The sequence below is a fragment of the Aegilops tauschii genome, chromosome 3 (assembly GCF_002575655.3).
Source record: "Aegilops tauschii subsp. strangulata cultivar AL8/78 chromosome 3, Aet v6.0, whole genome shotgun sequence".
Taxonomy (NCBI): domain Eukaryota; kingdom Viridiplantae; phylum Streptophyta; class Magnoliopsida; order Poales; family Poaceae; genus Aegilops; species Aegilops tauschii.
The window spans coordinates 135,765,934-135,784,119 of record NC_053037.3 but is presented as its reverse complement, the minus strand read 5'-3'; the positions used below and the strand labels follow the sequence as shown (position 1 = coordinate 135,784,119).

General features: G+C 40.9%; 1 protein-coding gene across 2 annotated transcripts; it reads right to left on the bottom strand.

Annotated features, from left to right (window-relative positions):
* Positions 1 to 265: 265 nt before the first annotated feature.
* Positions 266 to 10,245, bottom strand: LOC109738577 (transcription factor MYB3R-1). 2 transcript variants are annotated; one of them, XM_045234716.2, is made up of 12 exons: positions 10,076 to 10,245; positions 8,109 to 8,266; positions 7,976 to 8,030; positions 7,205 to 7,262; positions 6,175 to 6,269; positions 5,961 to 6,064; positions 5,063 to 5,191; positions 2,626 to 4,387; positions 2,129 to 2,325; positions 1,405 to 1,489; positions 1,021 to 1,233; positions 266 to 744 (listed from the first exon to the last, which is right to left on the bottom strand). In XM_045234716.2, the coding sequence occupies exons 2-12, from the start codon at positions 8,222 to 8,224 to the stop codon at positions 610 to 612; spliced, it is 2,949 nt and encodes a 982-aa protein (XP_045090651.1). In that variant the 5' UTR covers positions 8,225 to 8,266; positions 10,076 to 10,245; the 3' UTR covers positions 266 to 609. The 2 variants fall into 2 exon arrangements, with proteins under 2 accessions (XP_045090651.1, XP_020153262.1); XM_020297673.4 differs by lacking the exon at positions 10,076 to 10,245 and adding an exon at positions 8,959 to 9,218.
* Between the last annotated feature and the right edge of the window lie 7,941 nt (positions 10,246 to 18,186).

Below are 18,186 nucleotides of genomic sequence, written 5' to 3'. Positions count from 1 at the left end.
GACCCATGGATTCCAGATTTTATACTAGCAGGAGGCCCTTGGTCAAGCTACCAAATGCATCGGTTGCCAAAGTGCATGAACTGATAGATGAGCACTCAGGGCAGTGGGACATGGCAAATATCCAGAGCAACTTTGTTTGAATCCGATGTGGAAACTATTGGTAGATAGAATACCCCTAGGAAGACAAGACTGTACATAAAGCTCTTGTCATGTAAAAAAAAGAGTTGATAATCGACAAGACTGTACATAATTATGGCATCCAAACTTGATGGCAAAATGAATTCAATCTCATGAAACATAAAAGAGTTACTAGTATACAACTAGAGGAGCTCAAAACTGTCCCATTGATCAGACTCACCAAGACAGTGAAAGTCTGGGTCTGGGATATGAAATATTAACAACATAAATTAACTGATGATACAACTTTCAACAGTCCAAGGATTCTTTCCGGGCTGGAATGTGTGCCGGACAGCGGTCCGGTCACGAAGTACAAGGTAACAGGAGCAACGAATAGGAGAACAACTGGGTGTTGGGATTTACGACAAGGCATGTACAATGCTGGTAACGCACAATCAAATAATATCTCTGGTGTATTTCTCGGAGGTCTAGCTATCTGAAATTTTTCAGGAGGTGAGAGGAAGGAATGGGTGAGCTGACCGATTTTGTCAGGCTGCCACCCACACTGTTGTCTGCCGTTCTTACCGGTGTGGCGCACTCGTTGAAGTCAAGGACTCTTGCTTCAGCCTGCAGTGTTAACTGGAATTAGAAATACTGATGATATTGCAGTCTTAAGTATCATATAGAGTAGTATCTGTAGTCAATGCTCGATCTAGTTTGTTCAAAAATCAAAATTGGTCGAAACCATCACATCTGACCAACTACAGGAATCAAATTACCATAGTTTTCCCACATAAGATTTGTAATTGCTATATACCTAGGGAAAAAACAACTAAATGGTCTCCTAAGAAATTCCAACTCTACTATCCCAGGTACTGAATGAAGCAGATGAGAACTACGCACCATGATTTTATTTTGCGGCTTGCCAGTTCCTGTTTCATTTTCGGCATCTATGTTTTCCTTGTTTTCCTCATCAAAATTTTTGTTGCCACATTGGCTGCCACTTGCCAGGACCTCGCGGGCATCCGCCAAAGCAGAAGCACTCTGCACATTTATCCGCTTCATCAATCCTAATGCATCATAAGTTGTATCCGCTGGGCTGATGAAGTATGACCCCTGCACAAGTGAAGGTATTAACCAAAAGAAAGAAACAATGGGTAACAGATGACAAGTACTTCTCATGCCCCAGCTCGTCCAAAACTACAAATATGGCCCATCAAAAAAAGCTTGTTGCGGATTTGACGCAGGCTAGCTGTAAGACAATAAATATTTCAATGCTAAGTGTACCTTATATTGCATATCTATGAACCAAGGGGACTTCCAAGCCGATGGAGATTCCAGTCCTCTTTTGACACCAGGCGTATCAGCCAATCTGAAAAGAGTAGCAATTCAGAATAGCAAAAAAGAGCAAACCAACTGGCAATTTGCAACGGTAATTGTGTTCTTCGTTAGAAAGATCCATGTGTTCTTCGACAGTTGAATTCAAATTGCAGATGCTAATACCAGTAAGGGAGTCAGTAGATAAATGACTTGTTATCATTTTAGTCTAGATAAACCAAAATCTCAGGCAAATGACATTCAGCTTCGGAGTAGAAAAGGGAGCACTTAAAGAATCTTCTACTCTCACAGATAAGTACTCCCTGTGGAGTATTAATCATTAAATTCATAAATCTAATAGTAGAATAGGTATCTGGGTAAATCCAAATCTTCAGGCAAATTTAGTTTTCTAGCAATGAAGAGATTTTAAGATGGAATGATGGCAACTTGCCAGGTACGAGTTTCAAATTTATATTTAGTGGATTTCACAAATATGCACTGTTATGGAGAGGGTTGCATCACATTAATGCTTGCTAGTAACTAGATGAGGATGAAATGACCAATTCCACCAACAAACAGTTGTAGTAAGACCTGCCACATCTAAACTCACACGTACTATGTGCTGACCAAAGTAAAGAAACTGATTGGAGGACCCAAAAGATCATCTTGGAAACAGACTAGTGTGCAATCTTACATGTTCACATATTCATAATCCATTTGAATGCATGGTGAAGATTTCTCGGCAATGAGTTCTCCAGACTTTGATTTAGCAAATGCTTCCTTACAGGCCGATAGAGCTTCAAGATTTGTGTTCATTTTCTGATACATGGCATTTGCGCCATGATCAGAAATGTCATTGCCCTTGTGCTCAACAAGAACAGTTGCAGGTGGCTGCATGGAACAAAAATATAAGTAAGAACAAGATCAGCAGGTCAAGGGAAAAACTTATATGCCACTTTGCCCCCGCCTTTCAGTTCAACCCCACATATCACATACATGATGACATCATTAGAGAGCTTGCTACTTTGAATCACATTTCTTGAAGACATGTTAAGCTAAATTTACTGGAGTAACTGTAGCAACTGCTATGCTACGCCGCAATAACTATATAAGCGTTACCTTCCGTTCTACTAAGATATGGTACCATCAACTGGGTAAGTGCAATTGAAGAACTGATTTAAAAGTACTTACCTCATCATTAGTATTGACCATATTTGCAGTGGAACACTGTTCCCCTCTTGCATGCTCATCCACAGTATGGTTGTTCTGTGCATTTCGTCCATCTTTTGCCTGCTCGCTTTCACCCAAATTTTCCTTGTTTTCATCACAGAACTCAAGTTTCTTCTCCAGAGGTTTAAAAGATGAAGATCGATTAGTGCAAAAAACTGATTCGGTAACAATTGCTTTGTCTTTAATGGCATGCATGCAACTTGTTTGAGCACTGACAGAGGATGTGCCCAACACACCACTGTCCTGTTCAGTCCTAGACTTCCTCTCCATTCTTTTTTCTGGAGTCGGAGATGACAGATCTCTCTGTCGTTTCTTTAATATTGATGGTGTGCTTATGAAGCTTTTGGCGGCACTCTTCAGCACAACATCAGGGCTTTCATCATGGGTAGGGGAGCCCCACAATCTCAATGGAGTGGTTACGCTCATGGTTGAGCGCATCAACTGCCGAATGCCAAGGGGACTGTACTCTTGCAAATCGCCAGAAGTTACAAGATCACAGCTGACAAATGGAACATCCATGCTTGGGAAGCGAGGAGGTTCATAGAATAGCGCTCCCTTATCTTGCTTTTCATCTGATGCAGCCTCACCCTGTGCCAATGGTGGTTCTTTGGCCATGCTGGCAGCAGGTTCTTCAGCATCAGTTAACTGTTTGTCCCCGTATTCCGGTATTCTTTCTATAATTGCTGAAGCACCATGTCTACCATCAGTACTGCCAGGGGTAGCAAACTGCTCAGAATCACCAAAAGAATCATGCATGCATGTGATCATCTCTGACCCAGAAACTTGCATTTCTCCTGACTTTTCATCAGCCGCGTCCGACAAACCATTTGAAATAAGAGATTGTGGTACTGACAACGATGGATCCTGGCCATAAGCAGCCACCATCATACTCGACGGATTTGATGTATGTGATGGGTTGGGTGCTGCCAAAAAATTGGTGTCTGCTTCAGAGGAATGTGTATCTGAATGGTGGTTTAGTCTTGAAAGAGAATCAGCATCAACTATATCAGGTCCAGAAAGAAGACTCTGGAACGAAATCTCTTGCCAAAGTTCTGATTTCAAACAATTAGGACTGCTGAAGTCAGCCTCGGACATGAAATGTAGTTTTTGCTCAGCTCCAGAAACATTTGTTAGCACAGAGATAGGCATATCTGGTGCTATCTCATACTGTAACATCGGTCTTTCATTATTCGATGTACTACAAATGGTCTGGTTGTTTTCAAACATAGAGTTACCTGGTGTTTCATCAATATCCATCTGCAAATTCATTCTTTGTGAAATGTCCTGCTGCAAGAGTTTATCTGGACCAAATCTGGAGGAAGAAGCATGGCAATGAACTTCAGACAAAGCAGATGCAACACCCTCGGTGGAAGTATAGTCTTCCTGGCACATAGAAGACTGAGAATCACGTGCTTCTGTCTTGCTGGTATCCGCATTCACATGTAAATCACAGCTCAAGGCCAGATTGGTGTCCTGCACTTGCGAGCAAGAAACCATGGCCAATGAGGATTGACTACACCCTGATGAATCCTCAACCTCCCGGGCAGCATTGCTGTCACTGTCCTCACTGTTTTGTTGCGTAATTGCCGGTGAGGAATTAAAATGCGCATGGTGTTCAATAAGTGGGAGACGCGAGACTTGAGCAAGTAAACCTGATGACATATAAGAATCAATTTTCTTCTTTACAGAACTGTTCCAGTGGTTTTTAATTGAATTGTCCGTCCTGGCAGGGGAAACATAAATTTAGAAGTCAATCATTTCAGTAGTCTAAAAGAGGACATCACTTGTTGAACAATAATAGTTACGCGATGCGTCAAAATCGTAGTAGAGCTTACCCAGTTTTTTTTTTTTTGAAATGGCCAAATCATTTTTTCTGTTGAATGACCGGAACAAATATACAAGAATGTACATAGTAACATGGGACTTAGGCCTGCCTAGACTATATGGGCCTAATGATATGCAAAGCATATATGCGCATAAAGGGAATACTGCTAACATGTTGCACATTCTCTCTGCTTGCTGTAATACTCACCAGTCGACACCATATTTGACTAAAAATAACATATATTATTTCAAATTTTGTTCAAAGAAAATAAAAGAGAGCTATTACAGTGGCAGTGGTTTAACATTTTTATGGGACCGGTGCCCTAATTTTATTTTCCAAAAGCAAAACAATTTAGTTCCCTTTTGAGATTACCATCTTTTCCCGAGTATAACACCGTAGCTTCCAAATGATACCGAATAAGAAAAAGGGGAATGGATGCTGAACCCAAAAGTTTGTGAATTCATCAGGGAGAATGAAAAGAAAAACTTCTTTTCACAGGACAGGACTCATCATGATATCATACATAAATATTTCCCAGCAGCTCATACATAAAAGGAAACATCATTTAGTTACCTTCCGGGTAAAAACTTTGTCAATTCAGCCCATTTGTTTCCATACATTCGATGAGCATGTATAAGAGTAATTTCCTCCTCCTGTGTCCATGCATCCTTGTTTATGCCAGGGTTAAGATGATTGTGCCACCTAATCACAGATAAGATAGTCCATTGTTAAAGGATACATGCTCTATGGTCAATTAGTGATGGCTACGAATTAAAGCCAATGTATTTAGCTGCTACTCAGTTGGCCCCAAAATAGGAACTTTCACTAAATAACAATAATTGCAAGAGGAACAGCTGTAGTATGTTAACATGTAATTAAAAAAGATTAATACTTTAGTTCCAATGTCTTTTTGCTTTTTACTGACTTTACCAAAAGGCTGATGAATCTGAAATTATAAAATCAGCTCTCCTGAATTCTGGTATTGCTAGCTAGCAGCACGAAGAGGTGCTAGCATTACAAGGTTGGGACATATTGACATTTTATTCACTTGACCCTCTATATTTTTAAAACTATTCAGTCAAAAAAATATTTTTGAAACTATTTAATAAAACATTTTTATCCAGAACCCGGCCTATGCCTTAACAGTAGAATCATCGGGATAATGGAAAGAGGCAAACTAACACTTTGCGGTTCTGCAAAAATCAACATTGCATTAGTGATTGTTGAGATTACTGTGTTCTTTAACCAGGAATACATAGGAGAACTCTGTATCACTTGCATCAAGAATTACATTATTCATGTGCCTTATAAAACCATAGTGCTGATGTGCAAAAGCAACAAGGCACCAGGGCACTCCATGAGTTACTGTCCACATTCAGTTGTTCAACACTCAGTCGTATATATTATATTGCAAAGAAAAAAGGTTCTTAGGTACAAGATTGATGAAATTAAAGGGCACTCCCATCCATACCGTTCCCGACATTGCTTTCCTATACGTCCTGGCAAAGCTTGGGCAATAGTTGACCATTTCTTTGGACCATATTTCTTTACCATTTCAACAATGATATCATCTTCCTAAAAATATGAAACAACCGGTTGATAAGACTCACATGAGCATACAAGATGCTCAATCAAACATTAGCAGAATAAGCCTGAAATGGAAACAAATCAAATAGGGGGCCTACTTCTTTGGACCATGGCCCTTTGATCAACTCAGGATTTAGAACCTTTTGCCACCTATGCAGGCATTGTACATCTGTTCTATCGGGAAAACACTCCGCTGGAAAAGAAGGTATTATGTCAGTGCTTAGACTTGTCAAAAATCAGAAAATGTAGGGAGGTGTTTCTAATAACAGAAAAGGAAAAAAAGAAAGCTGACTGGAGACGAATGAGAGAAAGCACAAACTAATGGCACAAATCAATATCTTATCTTAGATAATGGAAGGATCATCCTCTTGGTTTCTAATGAATCGATGTATGTAATTATAAAGCAAACATGCACAAGAGAATAGAAGAATAAAAGAACAAAAGAAGCTAACATGATTGTAAAAAATGCAGTGTCGCATAGATATAAAAATGCTAAAGAAAAATGCACAAACCACCTTCGGAACATGACACAGCAAAACATCTTTCTTCGTAGCAGGATCAGGGGAAAGAATGGGAAAGACAATTTCACTATATTTCTTACCGCGGACAGGGCCTATCACAAGCATATAGTTTTATCGGGACGATAACTCTGAGAAGAGAGATTTTCCACCTTTTCTTTCAACTCAGGGGAAATACGTTCGAGCGGCACTAATTTTGAATCCCTCAGGCAAAATAAGAACAGAACCTACATTCAACCCTTCTGGCACCCTGAACAGACTAGCTGAGGGGGATGTGCCTGTCCAGCAATTTTGGGTTCTTCATACCCTGAGATCCACTCTCTTAGCTTACTCTTTCGTATACTGTAGGGTCCTTACCCTCAAAAGAACACTTACGATGATATAGGACATGGATTTTAGATGCCTATATAATTCAAAATATTTTTTCCTTGAACAAGCACCCAAATGTGTGTCGTCTTGTATTAATATACTTCAAAATACAGAAAGAGTGATAGAGATGTCCAAGAAAGGTAAAAGAATTATACGTGCTACAAAAATACTATCATCAAGAGTAAACTAATAGCGTTGCCACATAATTTTACACACGTATGAATCGATCCATAGAATATACCTATCTTTTTCCAGTTTTTCCCATTGTAAGTCTGGACTGCTCTGGACAATATATCATCCTGCATTTGATTAGCACACAAGTGAAATATTAGACAGTTTCAGTAAAAGAAACTCATTTTTTTGTATAATCCACTGATTTATGACTTTTACATTGTGGTGCTAATTAAATGGCGCCCACACGTCAGTGAGGCACTGAGACATATACAATATATCCCCACAAAAATGTGACAGGACAAGCACAGCATGAAGCGGAACTGGAATTGAGTACATGACAGAATAAAGCAGGAAGCTCCATGTTATAAGAACTTTTTAGCAAAACCCATGTTATAAGACTTTGCAGTGTATCATTTGTCTTGTACTCCCCCAGTCCCGAAAGTTCTAGATACATCCATTTATGTGACAAGTAATTCAGGATGGAGGGAGTATATGGGTTAATCCAAGTGGCGCAGTTATGATATGCTCCCATGGGTGTATCTGCAAGAAATTCTCATACTGAACTACAACTGTTGACTAAACCACCCAATGAGACAACTCAAGCCTCCACAAAAGGGCCAGAGTGTTCCATCGAATTATTATTATTTTCCATAAAACTTATAAGTGTTTGCCATTATTGTGTATTTAAGAAAGAGATGCAAATAAACATAATGCATATCTTACAGTTGATCAGTCCTAAACTATTCTCGGATGTTGAGTCAGCACTCACCATCCAGCCATTTGGACAGTGAATAGCCATTTGCCAACAAAAACATAAGATTTGACTCGTATGGCATACCTCTTCGGGGGTCCAATTTCCTTTGGTTGAGCGTCGTGTCGGGCCGGTGGTCCTCCTAAAGGTGAAGGAGCAGATAACTATAAGAAAAAAGCTATACAATTAACCGTTTATGCAAAGATCTGTTAGTATCTACCCATTGAGCGACCGTTGCCTCTGTGGCTCATTGCTGACTTTCCCTTCATGAGTAGTAGATGGCTGTCCAGAAGCCTCTCCAGCCTTCTTCGAAGCCTTTCCTTTATCGCTTGTCATCACGGGTGAAGACTGGATGCTCAATCCCCTCTATAGCAGAGCCTTGAAGATGTATAAAAAAGTAAAAAAAAACAGTTTAATCTTTCTATGAATCAGAATCATTAAACTGTCAATCCTAATAGAGGTATTTGAGGAGTTGCTGCAAGCTATGTTGCACGAACACTCGGACTTTTTATGTTGAACTGAAATAATGTATGTCCAAACTGAAAAATGTACCTTACAGTGATAGCGGCCAAACAAAAAGCGAATCGGGAAGATGCCTATAACTGCAGTGAAATTGAACGGCATTACAGAACCAGTCCTAATAGTTTCATGTTCAGGTTTCACCCCCACCTAAATGTGCACAACAAACTTACCCCTACCAGCGATTCACTGTCTGTGTGCCCTAAATTTCTAAGCATATAACAGAGCCGTAGGTTTCCCTGCACAAAACTAAAACTGAACGACACTTCAATCAAAAACTAACACCAGATATCCTCAAGTCTCAGAACCGACGGCCCCAGCCACAGTTCTTGTCAAATGACCTCCGGGCAGAAAGCCAGAAACAGTGTGATAATGGAAGCCTAAAAGGTGCCAACTTTACCAATCTACGGGCTGCAACAGAACAACCTAGCGTTCAAATTTCAGAAGGGGGCTTCATTTTCAGTTTGGCAGAATCAGTGGCTACACAAATTCGCGAAGACGGTGAGCCATAAAGGAGAAGATCTACAGGAAATAGAGTACAAGGAACTCACCAGGCTAGGGAAGCCGCCGGCCGGGCGCGCCGCCGACGAAGACGGCCGCCGCCGCCGCCGCACAGATCTGACGTAGCCCGACAGGAGGGCCGAGGAGACGTCGATCGGTAGATAAGGGGGATGCGCTGGCCGCGGAGCTACAGGGGAAGGAGGTCGCCGGAGAAGAGTGGTCTCGGGAGGGAGAGGGTGAGGACGCGGAGGAACATGCCACGGTGAGTCGCTCGGAGAGGGGGGCAGTTCGTTTTTTGAAATGGCGAGAGAGGGAGCATATCAGGTGTTTCGAGAACCCCAAAATTTCATTCCTAACCCTTGGATCACCTATCAACGGGTAGATCGAGGCTCTCTTTTCTCCAATTATTACAGAAATGACACATATGTGAAAACACGCAAGGCGCCCCACCTAGGCGTGCCTTCTAACCACACGCCAAAACTGACGGAATACCGTTTCAAGTGTGTGTATATGTAATAAAAGACAGTCAATAAATATACGCCAAAATCGGTTTGGCAGAATCTGTGGCTACTCAAATTCACGACGATGTGTCATAAAGCAGTAGATCTATAGGAGATAGTGTATGAGGAATTCTGCAGGCTAGGGGCGTTGACGACTAGTCGCCTCGAGAACGAAGACGCCCGTCGTCATTGCAGATCTGCTGATGCCCAACGGAAGATGGGGTTACCGGGAAAGAAGGTCGTCCAAGAATGGGGGTCTCGGGAAAGAGGGGTAAGGATGAACCGGAACATTGCCATAGCTTAGAGAGGGTGATTCATTTTTCAAATGACCAGATGGGGAGGTGTGTCAAGACTTTGAAGATTTCCTTCCTAGCCTTGGATCACCTGCCAACGAACAGATTGATGCTCTCCCTTTTCAACTAACGAAATGTTCCATGTGTGAAAACACGCAAGGCGCGTTCAAGTAAGCGCGCCTTTTAACCACAAGCCAAAACTGAGGGAGTGCCGATTTGAGTGCATATACATCTGTAAAAGACAACCAATGAATATATAGGGTGTTTACTAAAGATCTGTTTGGCAAAAGTATGCGACTACTCAAATTCACGAGTGCGTGGTATAAATTAGAAGATCTATAGCAAAAGGAGTACATCGAGTACAAGGAATTCACCAGGCTAGGGATGTTGTCGGACGGGCAAACCGACAACGAGATGTCGTCGGCGTGCAGATCCGTCGATGCCCGACGAGAGGAGCGAGGAGACGTCGATCTACGGTGCACTGGTCGCGGGGTCACCGGGGAAGGAGGTCGTCGAAGAATAGATCTCAAGAAGGAAGGGTGAGGACTAAAGGGAACATGTCATTGCTTAGAGTGTGGTTTGTTTTTAAAGGCGAGATGGGGATGTGTTTCAAGAGTAAGATTTCTTTCATAGCCCTTGGATCACCTACCAACGGCAGATCGATTCTTTCTTTTTCTGATTACAGAAATGTCCCATATGTGAGCAAGGCATCCCACATGAGTGCGCCTTCTACCACACGCCAAAACTGATGGAGTGTCATTTTGAGTACGTATTTATGTAATAAAAGACAGTCACTAAATATATAGCAAGAAAATATTTATTTTAAACCCTAGATTATCGTCCTATTTTAAGGATAATCTTACTCTCCACCCTTCAAACCGTTTTGATTTACCCCTTTACACCATTGTAAAGGTTTTTTCAATTGTGTGGCAGTGCTTTCTACACATGTTGGCCTAACTGGCATATTCAACTATGAAGTATTTTTTAAAGCACAAATAAAAACCACCAACATCATATATTTGACAAGTAAGAATAGGGAGTGTTGAAACAAATAGAATAGAAAAACTAACAATGTCAAACAATAAAGGTGTGGATTTAGTTCTATTTTGTTCTAGGGTATGATCTTTTTCGTACAGAAACACACCAAGGATAGCATTTTTCGTTCAATGTTTAACCATATTTACCATAATTAGCTACTTCATGAATGGTTATAGACGGATAAGGTCAACTTAAAACCATGAACTATGATGGTTGGTCCAATTGGTATCATAGACTATGAAATTATCCATATATATTACAAAGTTTCGAAAACAATTTAACTTGAACCCTAGCCTTATGTTTGTATAGTGATTCTTTAGGTGTTCTCATATAATGTAAAATTTTGATGCCATGAGTGTAATATCTGCGGAATTTCACATAAAAATGACAATTGTGTAATGTGTAAAATTACCATGAGAAAAATGGACTCATCGTGTCTTTTTGTGCAAAAGACAAAATAAGATACTTTGGTGTAGGCTCCCAATGCATTGCATCCTCGTGGTCATGGTATTTCTCCTTTTCTTTTTAAACGTCAAACATGCAAAAAAAACTAAATAATCAGTCTAAGATTTGCGGGCGGTTTCAACTTTCAAAGTTCTAAAAGACATAAATGATTCACATATGTGGAGAATACCATCAAGGTTGAATGGAAAGAGATCGTCGACCAATATGATCATTGATGTGTCTCTCGTGTATCTATAACTTTTTGTTGTTTCATGCTATTGTATTATCATTCTTATATACTCTGGCCATCATTTTTCATCATTTTGAATTGTTATTTCGGACTAACATATTAATCTATTGCCCAGTGTTAGTTGTTATTTTCTACTTGTTTTTTGTCTTACGGAAAATCGATACCTACGAAGGTCCAAACACGATGAAACTTTTTGATGATTTTTTCTGGAACATAAAAGACTCTTGAAGCTTCGGAAGGAGACCAGGAGATGGCCGAGGGGCCCACAAGCCCAGGGGCGCGATCTACCCCCTGGCTGCGCCGAGCATGCTTCTGGGGCCCATGGAGCTCTGTTTGACCTAATTCCTGACCTATAAATTCACATATATTCAGAAACCCTCGGAGTGATACCCGAAACAATTTTATCGCTGCCGCAAGCCTCTGTTCCGAAGAAATCCCATATGGAGCCATGTTCCAGAGTTCTGCCAGAGAGGGAAGCCATTGGAGTGGCCATCTGCATCAACCTTGCAGCCTCCATGATGGTGTGTGCGTAGTTCCTTCAGGACCTACGGGTCCATATTAGTAGCTAGATCTCTCTCTCTCTCTCTCTCTCTCTCTCTCTCTCTCTCTCGGGTCTTCAATAGCATGTTCTATTTTGAGATCAATCGGATGTAATTCTTATGGTGTGTTTGTTGGGATCCGGTGAATTATAGATTTAAGATCAGATTATTCATTGATTTCTATTGTATATCTTGAAGTTTTTTTGCTGCATAATTAAATAGCTATGTATGCTTTCTGATCTATGAGTCTTCTCTGGCCAAGATAGATGAGTAGTTCTTCAGAGGAAGTGGTGCATAATAGTGATTTCAATCTAGCGGTGATTTCTATATCTCGGTGACAAAAAGGGACAAGACACATTTTCGTATTGTTGCCACATAGGATAAAATGATGGGGTTTAATCTTATTGCTAGATTTCTTCTTGTCTACATTGTGTCATCTTGCTTATTGTGTTACTCCATTTCTTGTAAACTTAATACTTTGATATGCATGCTGAATAGCGGTCTTGGGGTGGAGTGATAGTAGTAGATGCAGTTGGATTAACGATCTACCTATCACGTACATAATGCCTGTGGGAGATTATGCCATGAATGATCATAGTTATAAATTGCCACTATTCTATCAGTTGCCCAACAATAATTTGTTCATGCCACTACCTGCTTTCGAGAAAGATGTCACTAGTGAACCTATGCCCCCCGGTCCATTCTCCATTAATACAAAGCTCTTACAATTTTGCTCTTTTATTTTACTTTACTTTTTTGTCGTTTACTATTGTATCACTGTCTATTTGCTTTTAATCTTGTAACTGGCAAGATAAGGGGACTGACAATGACCTTGTGAAGTTGGGTGCAAGCATTTGTTTTGTGTTTGTGTGCAGGTGATATTTACATTGTTAGCTTGGCGATTCCTACTAGTTCAATAAACCTTGATTCTTAACTGAGGAAAAAACTTTCTGCTGCTGTGCTACATCACTTTTTCCTCTTCGGGGAATCCAACAACTCGTACAGGAGTAGCAATCATATGCGTTCTATATATAGAACACATAAGTAAATTATTCGATAGTGCCATGTGTCCACATGGTACCGGTAGAACTCCCTCCATTCCTATACGCAGGGCATGTTAGGTTTGACCAAGAGTTAATCCATTAATATTTTGTTTATATGATCTGAAAGCATAATCATCAGTAAGCACTTTCATATTCAAATTTAGTGATACTGGTTTTATGCCATAAAGATCATATATCAACAAATTAAATCTCCGTCAAAAGTTTGTCTATACTAAACATAAAATGCCCTAAGACATAAATAATCTGGTACGCTCCTAGAAACCAAACATGTTTTTGTCCTCGAGTTGGATATATTAGTAATTTTTTGATTAATTTGATCCATAATAAAATCATGACGAAGGTGCTAACAATATTGATTTCATATTATATGCATATAATGGAAGTGCGTACTAGGCATAGAACATGCACATCCATGAACATAATAAGTATTGCAAATGCATGAATCACTACAGATAGAATGAACAGATCATACACTTTAGATGGATGGAAAGTGAGTCAAGGAGTAACCTATGCATGAGAAGGCGGAGGCATCAATGTTGACTGTATAAGGAGACAAGAAATTTGATGGTTCGGTATTCAAGAGAGATTACAGAAGTGACTAGCTATTAAAATTTCCTAGAAGTCGTTTTTGCATTGATGGTTCAAATGTTCTACTCCCTCCGTTCCTAAATATTTGTCTTTTTAGACATTTCAAATGGACTACCACATACAGATGTATATAGACATATTTTAGAGTGTAGATTCACTCATTTTGCTCTGCATGGAGTCACTTGTTGAAATCCTTAGAAAAAAAAATATTTAGGAACGGAGGGAGTACACATTTTCCTTATGATATGCTTTCATACTCATATGCAAGCAACATGGTAGGTAAGCAATGAAATGAAGTAATCTATACAATTTATATATAAATGCAGGCGGTCACGAATAAACATGTTCATGGGCAGCCCCGCCCGATGACCTGGCCCGAGCCCGACTTGAAAAGCCCAGGCCAGGCCAGGTGGAGCTTGCCTCTCAGACCAGGCTCAAGCTTCATTTTACAGCTGAAAGAATATTCGGGCCAGGCTCAGACTTCCATTACTCACCTTTTCGGGCTAGGCTTACACGTGCGTAGACTAAAAACCGCATTCAGGTGAGGCTTTCGGCTTGCATTCGGGTTGGGCTCTGGCTTGAGAAAACACATTTTTTTGACTGGGGAAAGCACATATTTTCAGGCTTTGGGCCGGGCTTGCGCTTGGGATTTTCACTTCAGGCTTTCTCAAGCCCGTCCCAGGGTATGATCAGGTTTAGTCACAAGTATGGCTTGGATGATGAAGAGTATATATAATTGTATATGCTCCACAATGAGATGAAGTTAATCATGAAGCCAACAAGGACATAAATGTGGATGACTTTCATTAGATTCCTACTACTCCCTCCGTCCCAAAATAAGTGTTGCTGATTTAGTACAACTTTTGCAAAATAGAAAGACCATTTTCCACCTCTAATGTATCAATCCTGCCTCACGTTACCTCCTTCCGAGCCTGTAGCATTCCGACCGGCATATCTCGAGATCGAGTTTGAGTTTCTTTTCCAGTTGGGGATTAAAACCCGACATCAAATCCACTAAAAGTTTGAGTAGCTTTGTGAATGACTTCAAACCACCATAGCTAGACCCATCCACTTATTCCTCTATCGGCCAGGCTTTTGTCCCTATATAAATTTGATTTAAAAAAGAAATGAAAGGGCACTCATTTTGATAGAGAAACAAGGTTTGGTTGAAATGTTACTAGTGGTTGGTGCTTAGTCTGTAGTTGGTATATCATAAACAAATTATAACTGGAAAAGCTTAGAAAGAGTAAATGCTATATACCTGATACCGAAAAGCGAAGCGTTGTGCTAATATGACTAAAAAGCGAGGCAGAGTAGGCTGGCATCTCATAGTAACGACATGGGAGCATTGAAGGCGCCAACCATCGAGACGATGTAGTTATTCACGGCGACGACACTGCTGAGCGTGTACTCGACCTACATCATCGGCAGCTTCTCAGACATCTAACAAACAAGTTAGTCGGTGCAGTCATGAGTTGCGCATGTTCTATGACCCTCTATGTCAAAGGTGCGCTGAAAGCACAAGTGCTCCCTGGGTGATTTTGGTAATTAATGTCAACATATCTCTTGTTGGACTAACGCTTCTATCTAGTGTATTTCTGACAAGTTCAACAAATGGCATGGCAAGGACAAGAGGATGTGGAACCCCTTCAAAATGCTAAGGACACATATTGGCAAAAGCTCAAGACTCTTCATTCATTTTAGTGATCCAAGATCACATTGAGTCCATAGGAAAGTCAATGCTATTAAAAGGGGATGAGGTGTTGCTTAATGGTTTACTTGCTCAAAGTGCTTAGTGATATTGCTCCAAAGCCCTCAACCACTTTCTCATTTCCACATTTGTCCAAAACTCAAAGTCAAACTCGGCCCCATCGATTTGATCTATCCGGCGCCACCGAGTTCTTTTGACATAGCCACTACCAGAACCCTAGACAATTCGGTCACACCGATACGGATCTCGTTCTCACCGAGATGGCCTTGCAATTAATCTCTCTGTTTTCTATTGTAGTTATTTCAGTCTCACCGAAATGTGCAACCGGTCCCACCGAGTTTGCTTGACATCCTCTTTGTTGCTTTATTGCTTCACTTCGATCTAACCGAGTTGATGCAATCGGTGCCACCGAGTTGATGTTTGCCCTAAGCCCTAGCACATCGGTCCCACCGAGTTGATCATGTTGGTCCCACCGATATTCCTAACATTCACATTTTGAACTAAATCGGTCTCACCAAGTTCTTCTATTCGGTCTAACCGAGTTGGGTCAAATGGGTGTAACGGTTGGATTTTGTGTGGAGGCTATATATACCCCTCCACCCCCTTCTCCATTTATGAGAGAGCCATCAGAACGTGCCTACACTTCCACTACTCATTTTCTGAGAGAGAACCACCTACTCATGTGTTGAGACCAAGACTTTCCAATCCAACCACAAGAATCTTGATCTTTGGCCTTCCCCAAGTTGCTTTCCACTCAAATCATCTTTCCACCATAGCCAAATCTGTGCGAGAGAGAGAGTTGAGTGTTGGGGAGACTATCATTTGAAGCACAAGAGCAAGGAGTTCATCATCATCACACCATCTATTACCTTTTGGAGAGTGGTGTCTCCTAGATTGGTTAGGTGTCACTTGGGAGCCTTCGACAAGATTGTGGAGTTGAACCAAGGAGTTTGTAAGGGCAAGGAGATCGCCTACTTCGTGAAGATCTACCCAAGTGAGGCAAGTCCTTCGTTTGCGATGGCCATGGTGGGATAGATAAGATTGCTTCTTCGTGGACCCTTTGTGGGTGGAGCCCTCCGTGGACTCACGCAACCGTCACCCTTCGTGGGTTGAAGTCTCCATCAACATGGATGTACGATAGCACCACCTATCGGAACCACGCCAAAAATCTACGTGTCTACATTGCGTTTGCACACTCCAATCCCATCCATTTACTTTCTTGCAACTAGCATGCTTTACTCTTTCTGTTGTTCATACTCTTGCCATGCTTGCTTGAAATGTATTGTGAATGCTTAAACTTGTGCTAAAACTCCACCTCAACTTAAAGAATTTAAAAACTGTCACTTTTGCTTGTTGATGGTCTAATCACCCCCCTCTAGACACCTCTTCTCGATCCTTTCAATTTGTATCAGAGCATTGGTCTCCATTGCTTTGGTTTAATCACCATTGGAGGAAGATGGATGTGTCTACGATTGGGAGTATTAGACGTAGAGTGCCTATGCTTGACGGAGAGTTCTATAGTGCTTGGAAAAATGAGATGCTTGAAATTTTCAATGAATATAATTTGAACAAGTATATTACTAGCCCTTGTGCGCCTCCTAGTGATCCCTTGCATCCTACCCCCGATGAGTATCTTGACATGACCCGCAATCTTAGAACTATCGATCTTATCATGAGAGGATTGCCTAGAAATTTGCTTGTATGCTTGCCTACATTTGAATGTGCTTATACTATATGGAGATATCTTGAGGAGTGCTTTCCAAACTATTCCTTGAAAAACCTAGATGAGATTCTTCAAAAGTCCATTGCTTTTCATAAGATGAAGCCTAGTGATCCTAAATTTGATGATTGTCTCTTTGAGCTTCGTGACCTTATGCGTGCCAAAGGAGATGTTGGAGTCATTAGTAGCATCATTTCTCAAGTCATTAGAATTCAGAAAGATGCACATTGTCATGGTCATAAATCTAATGAATCACTCTCTCTAGGTGATAATCAATCACAAGATGATGTTGAACATGGATACTATGATGAGGATGATGATAGTGACTTTGATCTTGATGAGTCAACGAGACACTTTGGTATTATGGCTGATACGTCTCCAACGTATCTATAATTTTTTATTGTTTCATGCTATTATATTATCTATTTTGGATGTTTAATGGGCTTTATTATGCACTTTTATATTATTTTTGGGACTAACCTACTAACCAAAGGCCCAGTGCAAATTGCTGTTTTTTTGCCTATTTCAGTGTTTCGCAGAAAAGGAATATCAAACGGAATCCAAACGGAATGAAACCTTCACAAGGATCGTTTGTGGAACAAACGCAATCCAGGAGACTTGGAGTGGATGTCAAGGAAGCAACGAGGCGGCCACGAGGTAGGATGTCACACCCACGATGCGGCTATATCTCCCATGTGTCGAGGCACGACTTAGAGGCATAACCGCATTGTGGTTTTGTCGCAAGAAGGGTCATCTTCACGCAATCCCATGTAATGAACAAGAATGGGATAAAGAGTTGGCTTACAATCGCCACTTCACATAATACATAAATAAATTCATACATCATTCAAGATACACACATAGACCGACTACGGTCAAATCCAGATAAAAAGAAGATAACCCCAAATGCTAGATCCCCGATCGTCCCAACTGGGCTCCACTACTGATCATCAGGAAACGAAACATAGTAACGACCAAGTACCTCGTCGAACTCCCACTTGAGCTCGGTTGCGTCACCTGCACTGGTATCGTCGGCAACTGCAACTGTTTTGGAAGTATCTATGAGTCACGAGGACTCAGCAATCTCACACCCGCGAGATCAAGACTATTTAAGCTTATGGTTAGGAGAAG

Coding starts and splice junctions, on each gene's coding strand:
- LOC109738577 (XM_045234716.2), bottom strand. CDS start 8,224: ATGACAAGCGATAAAGGAAAGGCTTCGAAGAAGGCTGGAGAGGCTTCT. Junction 8,031..8,108: donor AGGCAACGGTCGCTCAATGG/GTAGATACTAAC, acceptor CTTCACCTTTAG/GAGGACCACCGGCCCGACAC. Junction 4,388..5,062: donor ACAAAGTTTTTACCCGGAAG/GTAACTAAATGA, acceptor TTCCCCTGCCAG/GACGGACAATTCAATTAAAA.